The following is a 12,116-nucleotide window of genomic DNA, read 5'->3' as shown; positions in this document are numbered from 1 at the left end:
TCGGCCAACAATTTCTTTTTCTTCTCTTAATTTTTACTTGCCCACTATTTTCATGCTGATTAATTCGTTAAATGAAAAATTGGTTCCTTAACAAAATAAAAAATTCTACAATGCGAAATTAGTTTCATGAATAATTTAGATGAACAAAACTTATGAAAATACATTTTATATTCCAAATCCCACGAGGATATTCTTTTTGCGTTTAAAACTTAAATTTATTCATATCTATTTTAGGGTTTGAAATCCTAAAATGTTTTGTAATAGGGGTTTGAAACTATTGCAAAATAGCGTAGCTGGGTTGTTTCTTTATTGTTTAAAACTTTGAATTTAAATATTTTTAGGTTTTGAAATTCTAAATATTTTTATTTTAATTTGAAACTCCACAAATTGAAAATATTTTTTTTAGGATTTTAATCCCAAACTATTAATTTTTTAGAGTTTGAAATGCTAAATAATTTTAGTAGACGTTGTTTAAAATTCTCACAATGCTTAGGTAGCATTTGTTTTATTATGTTTAGTAGCTAGAGATTGAAACTAAAATTTCAATCAATCATGAGACAAAATTTAAATCTCTTTGGCACTTCTAAAAAATAAAGACACATGAAATTTTTTGAGATAAAGATTAAAATTTTAATAATTTAAAAAAAAAATACTTTTATTTAACTTTTATTTTAAATCTATTTTTTAATTTTTATATTTATTTTAAACTAAACATAATACTAAATATAATTCAATCTAGTATATTTTATACTAAATATAATTTAAGTTTCTGTCTATATCTCAATCTTCCTTTTACATGTAGGTTAAATTTCTATTTTCTAGAGTTTAAAATTTTAAATAATTATTGTAATAAGAACAAATGCGTGGATGTCCATTTATGACTTGGACGGTTAATTGAAGGAATCATCTTTTTAAAGATGAATTCATATTAATTGAGAGTTGAAAATGAAGTCCCCTTATGTATATAAATAGGAGGTTAAGCCTCCGTTAATAAGACATCAATAACAATAATTTTCTCTCTCTATATTGTCTATATGCAAAACTTTTCTCCTTTCTCTTTCATACGTTGCTAATATATAATAGTAATAAATATATAAGTTACTTCTATTATTATAGTGAGATAATTATATTGGTGAATATCAAAATTAGAGTCTTCTATTTACATTTTATTTTATATTATATCTTCCTTATTTATTTATTCTACATCACGTTATCAGCACGAGGCTCTGATCAAATTTTAAGAAGACTCTAGGTAACAAAATTTTATTATGTCAAAACTCTCTCATCTTGAATTTAATGCTCTTGATATATTTGGAAATAACTATTTATCATGGATACTAGATGCTAAAATCCATCTTGATTCAATGGATCTTGAAAATACCATTAAAACTGAAAATAATGTATCTCAGAAGGATAAAGTCGAGGTCATGATTTTTCTTCATCCTCATCTTGACGAAGGATTGAAAAATGAACATCTCACATTAAAAGATCCTGCAGATCTCTGGAAAGACCTTGAAGAAAGGTATAATCATTAAAAGACAGTGATACTTCCTCAACCCCGATATGTTAGAGAAAATTTTCTCAACCTTTCATGCCTCGAATGTGCTCCTGTAGCAGTATCGAGAAAAAGAATTTAAAAAGTATTCTGAGTTAATTTTTTGCCTTCTCGTTGCTGAACACAATAATGAATTACTTTTAAGGAATCATGAAGCGCGCCCAGCTGGCGCCGCCCGATTTTCTGAAGTAAATGCGACAAATCATAACCCCAGAAGAGGTAAATGGCAAGGTTTTGGTAATAAGAAAAATTATGGGAGGAAGAAGAATTATGTTCACAAGAGAGGATCTCACCAGAAATGGGATAAGGAAAGAAACAATGGGCAAAATAAATCAATTGAGGATAAATATTTTTATTGTGGTGGAAAGGGCCATTGGTCACGTACCTGTCGTACACCAAGGCACCTAGTCAATCTTTATCAAGCATCTTTGAAAAAAGACGACAAAGGAAAGGAAACAAATTTTGTTTTAAATGATATTGAAAATTTTACCACTCATTATGATGTATCTGATTTCTTTGAGAATCCTAAAAGAAATATTGGTCATTTGATCAATGATGGAATAGTTTAATATATGTGTTTGTTAAGTATTCATGTGAATAAATAATGTAAGAAAATTTCTTGTTAAGTTTTATGCATTTGAATTTCAAGTGTGATATATATGAATAATGTTTGATAAAATATTTATGAATTTTAAAATTACTGAATGTACCAAAATAATAATAATAAAATTTTTATACTATACTTATAAAAATATTTTCAATCAAGGAAATGATTTTACTGCGTAGATATTTCTACTCATTTTATTATTATTTGTTTTTGAAGAGAATGATAAGGACATATAGTGAAGATATTTCTCTTGCAGATAGTGCGAGTTCGCACACCATTTTTAAAAGTAATATATATTTTACCCATTTTGTGCCAAAAGAAGAATATGTTAATACTATTATTGGCTTAGGCAATGTGATAGAAGGCTCTGAAAGAGCTATAATTTCGTTTCCTGGAGGAACAAAATTCATAATAAATAATGCACTATTATCTACCAAGTCTCTAAGAAACTTGTTGAGTTTCAAAGATATTCGCCGAAATGGATATCATATTGAGACAATGAATGAGGGAAATCATGAGTACTTATGTATCACAACTCATGATTCAAATAAAAGAGTTATATTAGAAAAGTTACCCTCACTCTCATCTGGATTATATTATATCAAAATTAGTGCAATTGAATCACATGCCATTGTAAACCAGAAGTTTACTAGCCCAAATGAATTTATAATTTGGCACGACCGATTGGGTCATCCGAAAACAATCATGATGCGGAGAATTATTAAAAACTCCCATGGACATTCACTAAAGAACCAAAAGATTCTTAAATCTAGTAAATTTTGTTGTGCTGCATGTTCTCAAGAGAAGTTAATTTTAATGCTATCACCAATAAAGATTAAGCACTTATTGTATGGATAATGAAATAAGTGTTGAACATCTAGTAGCTTACGTTCACACATAAAATGGGTTAGCAGAATCACTTATTAAACGCCTCCAATTAATTGCTAGACCCTTACTTATGATAACAAATCTCTCAACTTCGGCTTGGGGGCATGCTATTTTACATGCTACAGCACTTATTCGTTTGAGACCAACGAGTTACCATCAGTTCTCTCCTATGCAATTAGCTTTTGGCCAGCAGCCAAATGTTTCCCATTTAAGGATATTTGGGTGTGCGATATATGTTCTCATTGCACCATCTTCTCGCACCAAAATGGGACCCCAAAGAAAATTGGGGATATATGTTGGATATGATTCTCCCTCTACAGTGAGGTATTTTGAGATACAAACTGGAGATGTATTTAAAGTCCAGTTTGCGGATTGTCATTTTGATGAATCAAAATTTTCAACATTAGGGGGACTAAATAAGCTTCTTGAAAAGGAACTTAATTGGAATGCATCATCCTTGATACATTTAGATCCTCGATTAGGGCAATATGAACTAGAAGTTCAAAAGATTATACATTTGCAAAGAATAGCAAATGAATTGCCTGATGCATTTTCTGATACGAAAAGGATTACTAAATCCTATAAACCGGCTGAAAATGCTCCGATTTGAGTTGATGTCCCAGTTGGACAAATGGCCACCGAAACAATTTCACGCCAGAAGCGTGGCAGGCCTATCGGTTCCAAAGACAAAAATCTTCGAAAAAGAAAAGAGGTAAATACTATTCCTGTTAAAAAAAGACATAGTAAAGACACCAGCAGTTGTCTAAAATTCTGATATAACGCTAGAAGACATTCAGGTACCTGAAAATTGTGAAAATGACGAGATCTCGATAAATTATGTCTTTACAAGAGAGAAATGGAACCGAAATAAAACACTTGTCAATGAAATATTTGCATATAATGTGTCATTAAATATCATGCATGAAAGTAAGGATTTTGAGCCAAGAACAGTTGAAGAATGTCGACAAATATATGATTGGCCAAAATGGGAAGAAGCCATGAAGACTGAGTTAAACTCACTTGCAAAACGTGAAGTCTTTAGACCTATAGTCCGTACACCAGAAGATGTAAAACCTGTTGGATACCAATGGTATTTGTGAGAAAACGAAATGAAAAAAATGAAGTTGTGCGCTACAAAGCCCGACTTGTGGCACAAGGTTTTTCACAAAGCCCCGGTATATATTATAAAGAAACGTATTCCCCTGTAGTGGATATGATAACATTGCGTTATTTGGTTAGTTTATCTGCATATCATAAACTACATATGCATTTAATGGATGCAGTAACAGCCTACTTATACAGCTCATTAGATCGTGATATCTATATGAAAGTCCCTGAAGGACTAAAAATATCTAAACCATCCAATGAATATTCACATGGGTTATACTTAGTCAAATTACAAAAATCTTTATATGGTCTAAAGCAATCTGGACAAATGTGATATAATCGTCTTACTGAGTATCTGACCAAAAATGGATTCAAGAATAATGATATCTGCCCATGTGTTTTCATAAAGAAATTTGCATATGGATTCATTATAATTGTTGTGTACGTTGATGATTTAAACATTGGAACTTCTGAAGAGATTCCAACAATTATCAAAGCTCTGAAAGAAGAGTTTGAGATGAAAGATCTTGGAAAGACTAAATTTTGTCTCGCTCTGCATATCGAGCATACAAAAAATGGGATCTTTATTCATCAAACAACATACACAGAAAAGTTCTTGAAAAGATTATATATGGATAAGTCACATCCATTATGTACCCCAATAATTGTAAGATCTTTGGATATGGAAAATGATCAATTTCGTCCTAAAGAAGAGAATGAAGATATCCTTGGTCCTGAAGTACCATATCTTAGTGCCATTGGAGCGCTAATGTATCTTGCTAATAATACACGACCCGATATATCATTTGCTGTGAATTTACTAGCAAGGTATAGTTCCTCTCCAATCAGAAGACGTTAAAATGGAATCAAACAAATCTTTCGATATCTTCATGGAATGGTTGATATGGGATTGTTTTATCCATATGGATCTAAGTCACAACTTGTTGGCTATGCAGCTGCATGATACTTGTTTGATCTACACAAAGAGAGATTTCAAATAGGATATCTGTTCACATATGGTGGTACAACTATATCATGGAGGTCCACAAAACAGACGATAGCAGCAACCTCCTCTAATCATGCTGAAATACTAGCGATACATGAAGATAGTCGGGAGTGTTTTTGGCTCAGGAATCTAATCCAATATATTCTGTCATCATATGGACTGATTGATCATAAGATAGCTCCAACTGTCCTATTTGAAGATAATACAGCATGCATTGCTCAATTTAAGGGTGGATACATCAAAGGTGATAGAACAAAGCATATTTCTCCCAAATTCTTTTTCACTTATGATCTTCAAAATCAAGGGACAATTGATGTCCAACAGATCCGCTCAAATGATAATCTGACAGATTTATTGACAAAGTCACTACCAAAATTTTCTTTTGAAAGATTGGTACATCAGATTGGGATGCGTCGATTTCGAGAAATTAAATGATGTCTGCAAGAGGGGGAGATTGTACTCTTTTTTCTTTGGTCAGGTTTTTTCCCATTGGATTATTCTTGACAAGGTTTTTAATAAGGCAGTCCCCATCAAAGAATATTGTACTGTTTTTCCTTCACTAAAGTTTTTTTCCCATTGGATTTTTCTTTAGTAAGGTTTTAATGAGGCATAATCCTAAATGGTCATTCAAGGGGGAGTGTTGTGATAAGAACAAATGCGTGGATGCCCATTCATGACTTGGACGGTTAATTGAAGGAATCATCTTTCCAAAGATGAATTCATATTAATTGAGAATTAAAAATGAAGTCTTGTATAAATAGGAGGTTAAGCCTCTGTTAATAAGACATCAATAACAATAATCTTTTCTCTCTATATTGTCTATATACAAAACTTTTCTCATCTCTTGCTAATATATAATAGTAATAAATATATAAGTTACTTCTATTATTATAGTGAAATAATTATATTGGTAAATATCAAAATTAGAGTCTTTTATTTATATTTTATTTCATATGTCTCACGGATTCTGTTCTTACAACTATGTATTTATTCTTTTCTATTTTTCAGAAAAAAATGAAGGAAAAAAAAAACAAGGACAAGTTCCCCGAATAGTTGAACATGTGTAGATTTCTCCCAACGATTATAGCGATCCTCTCTCTCACAGCAAAAGGTTTCCCAAAACTTTTGGGACAAAAACTTTATGTTGGCATTTTGCTGCTTCTATTAGTGAAAATCAGTTGATTGCATCAAAATGCCAAAGAAAACTAGAAGCAGCGACGCACAATTTTCAACTATAAGAAATTTCCAGAACGAAGATATACACCGCCTACAAGGCTACGCCTCAACGTTGAACGGCTTCCCTCAATTGCACTCCCATTGCTCACTTCCGATCCCATCTCTGCGGATTCAGTTATGTCATCCCCTTGATCGAACCCAGGCCATTATATCATCGTGCATTTGATGATCCCATGTTTGAATTTTTTTCAGTATGTCTTTCCAAGTTATGTGGCTTTTCTGGCTCCTGAGTTTGTCATATACTTTCAATTGACTGGTAGCTGCTCAAGGGGATGTAACTAAGACTAACATAGCATAATGCAAGCAGGTACAATAGTGCTGAATATGGTAGCTCAACTAATCTGATACAACTTCTTCTAACTCGGGATTCTGAGAGTTCATTGCGTCATAGTCCGACACCGTTCCGTTGTATGTACCCTTCTCTACTCGATCACTCAGATCTTCATCATTTTCGTAATCATCATCCTCCATTTCTGGCAATCCAGAATCATCATAATCCTCGTCATCATCATTTTCATTGATTGCATTATCCTTCCCATGTTTTCTATGTCCAGAATCTTGGCCCACTTTGGGCACAGAATCTTCACAGATGCAGGTAGATGGGTTCTCATGAAACACGCCTCTGCCTGGTCTAACCTCATTTGGTTCCCCCATGAAGCCTTTTTGAAAAGTCTGTACACGGGAAGCAAAAGCTTCCCAAGTCATATTATTTCTGTTCATGATCAATTGGTAGAGATTTTTAGCATTTGGACGAATGGTTGGTTTGTGCCCAAAGTATCTCCTATAAGAAAGTTCATGGAAAGATAGAGTGGGTATAGATACGAGCGACCAACAGAAACAAGAAGAAAAAGCATATGCAGTTAATTTACCTTCGCCCAGCTAATATTTTAGCCATATTACCATTGTTATTGGTCACAAATACGTCACTTTCATCACAAACAATGAAGTCAAGTGCCGCCATGCGAGAGGAAAATGAAGAAAATGGTTCTAATTCTTCCTTAATAGCAATGGTCTCTTTTGAATGGATATTAGGAAATAATGCTCTCAGAGGTGCCAATGTATTTTCCCCTCCATATATTTCCCCTGATGCAACGTAAATATGAACACCAGAACCATACCCCAAGGCTCTTAGCATGAGACCAACTTCTTCTGGGGTTAACGGGCATTTTCCCTGTCTTCTTTGCTTATCAGGATTGGCTCCCTGCATTTCAATATAATCACATTATTCACTACTCTATATATTTCAAATCTGCTATCAACATAAGCATAAATCAAAATCATTCTCAACAAAATAATGTTTATGCCTCAGCAGGATGAATGATTTTTCAGATTTTAATAGTCACTGATAATAATCATTCTATGAACACATGCTATTAGGTTTAATAGCAGAAAAGGCAACAATAAAATATTACTAACAATCATTGGCAATAACAAAATTTAACTTTTGAGCTTACATGTAGCGTCTTCCACCTCTTCCTTATTGCACCCAGTTCTTTCCGTTCCTTCTCTCCTCCACCATAATCGCATCCAGAAAATGCAAGCATATCGGGTTCAAATCTGGAGCAAGAAAAGATAATCACATCTAGAAACTATTAAACACTAAAATTGTTTTTGGTCTGGAAAGAGTAAAATCCTTTTCTTTATTGTATTGTACAAGGCCCATGGACCTAGGGAAGGCCCCACTAGGGGGCAGGGTGAGGCCAGTGCAGTCATCCAAAAATATCGCCAAGGCTTGCAATAGTTGAGCTTTATTGGTTATCATACTGCTGAGTCTAATCATGTGAATTATATAGGATAGAAATGAATAATAAACCAAAACTACCTCTTCTCACCCCCAAAAAACCAAAAAAAAAAAAAACCCCTACCTCAGGTGCAGTGCGATATAATGTTTGCTTCTCATCCTCATCCGACGTACCAATTTTCTACCCATTGCAAGTATTGGGTCGGTAAATCTTAACCCATGGTAGTTAACTCGACATCTTAACTTCTGATACTCCGGATCCAACCTGTTTGCAAGCCTGTAGTCATACTTGCTGAGCTGAATAACCTGCCACAAAGTGAAGCAAATAAATTTAATATATTTACTGGATAATCAAATATTCAAACAGTTATCCACGTGCTGCTATCAGAACTTAAGGAGTCAATTAGTTGTATAAATGTAAACATACTTTAACTCGACTTCCATCATGCGAGTAGAATCCAACTCAACAATTACTGGATAGAGACATTTGAAACAGTGACAAAAATCTAACAAATGGATGTTCTCTTTCCAAAAGAACGAATAGAATTAAATCTATAAGGACAAGACTAAGTAGTTAGCGCTGCATGAGTTGTCATGTACTCGTGTATCTTCATCATCTGAAATATCGGGCAATTATTTTTTTTTTTTGGGAGAGAGACGGAGAGAATGAGGCTTGCAATCAAAGTAAAGGAAGCGGTAGATCCTAGTTTGACTCAAATATTGTAGCCATTGCACACGTCGTGTTTAATTCCGCTTTTTATTTTTAATATTGGAATAAAATTGTATGTTTTGCTATATTACAAAGATAAGAAGTGTACCATGAAATTGTTGAGAATAATTGGAAGAATTCCGATGGTCAAATTTAGTAACAAAAGGTATAAAGGTCAGATTTGTGCTTATCAAAATTTGTATTTATAATTTTCTTTATTTTTTTAAATAAAAAATTTGGCAGTTAGATTTGTGTTTATAAAATTTTTATTATTTTAAAATCACAAATCTAAAAATTCCATGTAAAATTTAACCTTCAAATTTTTATCTTCACATAAAATAAACATCCAACCTACCCATATCAGTGAATAACAAACTATGTTTATTCATCTCTACAAAAATTAGCCGTTTAATTCATCATATAACCACAAGATGGCATCCCAATGAAGGAAACTGGAAAAGACTATATTGAAAACAAAAGGCATCCAATAATTGAAGTTGACTGACTTTAAAATTTTATGATTTATCCCGTAAATGTTTGGATTATAGACCTTAAACTAAAAGCATTTTAGAACACATTTTATTATCACAGAATAACGACTTCCACACAACAAACTGACAATCAACCTGGTGAATAAATTTACCTCTTTCTAGTTCTAGTTAACACACAGCAGTTACTGAGTTGTACATCATATCAGCACCATCAGAGTTTCAGGACATAAAAAACTTACATGCTTTTTCTGGAGTATAGGTAATATACGATTTATATAACATCTTTCGCTACACTTCCTTGGAACACGCAACGAGTACAGAGATGATCTTCGGCGAACCTTTGCTGGGAGTTCCTTGATAATTTTGACATCTTTTGATAGGAAGGATATAAACCATTCAACATCAAAGATCTCCGAGAAGTTACTGCAACAGGCAAAGTATAACATCATTTAACAATCTAAGATACATCACAGAGAAAGTGCGAATGGAGTGTCAATACTTAGATCGCTAACTAAAATTAAATAGTATAACTGCAGACAAGGGCTAAACAATATATGTCCTTTCTGCGACTGACCTAGAATCTTTCCAAAAAGACCGTTGATCAAGTTTGGGAACAACAAGAGTAGAATTCAGAATTCGCGCAGCAACAACAGCATCTGTAATCTGTCAGATGCAGAAAAGGAAATATTGGCATTGACAGCTGAGTATGCAGAAAGTTTGCAATTACTAACCAATTATTATATACAACAACGTGGGGTCGGCTAGACAACAATTATTATATGCTGCATTAAAGTTCTGAGGCTATATGTATTTCAAGCAAGCAGGTACAACTTTTGAAAAATAAACGATATGTTTCTTCCAGAAATGCAGGTAATAACGTAATCCAGAAAACTTTAGAAATCAAAAGACAGAAAATTAAAAGTAGAAGACACTTTTGTAGTCACACTGTCACAGTTATTGTCCTGAAACGTGTCAGAGCCTTTGTCAATTTTATCGTCACAACTTCCAAGTCTTACATATGAAAGAAGCACTTTATATGAAGAGAAAGTGTTTCTAAGGCAATCCGTAAGCAGCGGTTTGGATAAAACTTAGAAATCTTTTAAGGCTCCATGGTTATTTAATATTTAGTTCTATCTGCCAAGTTTAGTTCCGTTCTCATTAAAATGCAACACAGCATACTCCTACAATATAGCAATTAATAAGTTGATTTTGTTCACAGTAGGCAATTTTTTCTCCCAGTTTTTTGTGTTCAATTCACAGTAAATTTACTAGGAGTCACTGTAGTTTTCTTTATACTAAAAAAAAAATCATATCATTATAATAGAGGCAAGATTCCAGAAAATTACTCCAGTTCTTTGTTGATTCAAGCCACCACTGGTTGCAATTACCAAATACCGATCCGGATGAGTAATGGCTTGAGCTTCTGCCACGCAAAAAGCGCATTCCTCATATATCATATACCATATGACAATACATATACACACAGCGCAATCTAAGCTTTAAACTAAACGGTTCTATATGCATGAAATACGCACTTGGAAACTCGCTGCTTGCGTTGCTACATCCATAGAAGTTTACGGAATTGTTAAAGCTCCAGAGTCCGCGATTCAACTTCCCTATTATTTTCTGGTTATTATGATAGGATAAAAACAAAATCACAAGCATAGTGACTGGTTAAGATCCAAAGGAAACAAAACGTGGAACTGAACAACAAATTGAAAAAAATAAAAGAAGCAAGAAGAAAGCCCTAACCGGAACGCGGAACACATTATCTCCAATAGCGTTGTCCTCCGATTGAACGTCAAACTACACGCACAACATTAGGTGAGAAAACGGTGAGGAATCAACGATCGATTGATTATGTTCAATTCATGTCGAACAGAGAGAAAGAGAGAGAGTACCGAAGAGCGTTGGCGCGGGCGGTGCATATGATTAGTTTCGTTGGGAGAAGGAGCTAGAAGAGAGAGTAGCGCGAAGAGAAACATAAGAGCGGCAGCGACGGCAGAGATGAGAGGAATCAAGAGAGGGAAACGCTGCAAATGGTGGAGGCGCCGCCTCTGAGGAGCCATAACGAGGAGGAGAAACCGATCGAACAAGGTAGTTAGTTATGCCGTACGGCATTGAAGTGCGAGCGAATGAAATGACCGAACGAGCGAATGAATGAATGAATGAAGGAATAAATATAAATAGATTTGAAAAGAAAAAGAGAGCGATGATGGCGCGTGGGGCGTGACTGGCTGATGAGACAAAGAATAACTATAAAAGGGGGACTCTGTCTCTTCCTCTGCCTCAGCTGGCTGCCATGCTAATCATAATGTCAATCCTTCCCTCCTGTAATCTGGTTTTGTTTTGACTCCTTCAGGATTCTTTGCTTTGTTTCTTTCCAATATTATCCGGTAGGGAAACGATTCCTCTTAATTTTTTTTTGAATTATTTAGACCCAGAGAAACAGATCTCCTCTACTTTTGAAAAAGTAGCTTAAACAATAAATGACTATATTAAAAGTATTTTATAAATAAATTATTTTGTGTTTGGATTTTTAGTTTTAAAAGTGGTTATTAATACCCTTAATAGCCCCTCACTTACGCACATTGCTCACTCACTCTTTCGCTTCAGAAATAGTTACTATCATAAATACATAAATAAATGAATACATGCATATAATAGTGCTAACTAAATAAAACATTTTCCATGAAATCTTTTGGTCTGATGGTAGCCTTTGCTGGCTTAATAAAAGTGGTTTAGTTAATTTATGTAGTTAAGGTCATTATGTCAT

The 12,116-nt window shown here is 33.8% G+C and overlaps 1 protein-coding gene across 2 annotated transcripts; it reads right to left on the bottom strand.

The window, feature by feature from the left end:
* Positions 6,232-11,719, bottom strand: LOC107609803 (uncharacterized protein At1g04910-like). Of its 2 annotated transcripts, none has more exons than XM_021106066.1 (10): positions 11,242-11,719; positions 11,093-11,146; positions 10,876-10,966; positions 10,687-10,763; positions 9,915-10,003; positions 9,580-9,763; positions 8,265-8,446; positions 7,854-7,956; positions 7,269-7,600; positions 6,232-7,111 (listed from the first exon to the last, which is right to left on the bottom strand). In XM_021106066.1, exons 1-10 carry the CDS (start codon positions 11,407-11,409, stop codon positions 6,736-6,738), a joined length of 1,656 nt encoding a protein of 551 aa, XP_020961725.1. In that variant the 5' UTR covers positions 11,410-11,719; the 3' UTR covers positions 6,232-6,735. The 2 variants fall into 2 exon arrangements, with proteins under 2 accessions (XP_020961725.1, XP_016167321.1); XM_016311835.2 differs by having other exon boundaries at positions 6,232-7,180; positions 11,242-11,716.

This window comes from Arachis ipaensis, chromosome B07, assembly GCF_000816755.2.
Source record: "Arachis ipaensis cultivar K30076 chromosome B07, Araip1.1, whole genome shotgun sequence".
Lineage (NCBI taxonomy): Eukaryota > Viridiplantae > Streptophyta > Magnoliopsida > Fabales > Fabaceae > Arachis > Arachis ipaensis.
The sequence above is the reverse complement of the archived record's forward strand: the minus strand, read 5'-3'. Positions and strand labels throughout refer to the sequence as shown.

Bases quoted from the DNA above. Each gene is read 5' to 3' on its own strand.
- LOC107609803 (XM_016311835.2), bottom strand. From the start codon at position 11,409: ATGGCTCCTCAGAGGCGGCGCCTCCACCATTTGCAGCGTTTCCCTCTC. The intron at 11,147-11,241 runs GTACTCTCTCTC...TTGTGCGTGTAG, and splicing joins GCCCGCGCCAACGCTCTTCG to TTTGACGTTCAATCGGAGGA. The intron at 9,764-9,914 runs GTCAGTCGCAGA...TGCCTGTTGCAG, and splicing joins TCTTTTTGGAAAGATTCTAG to TAACTTCTCGGAGATCTTTG.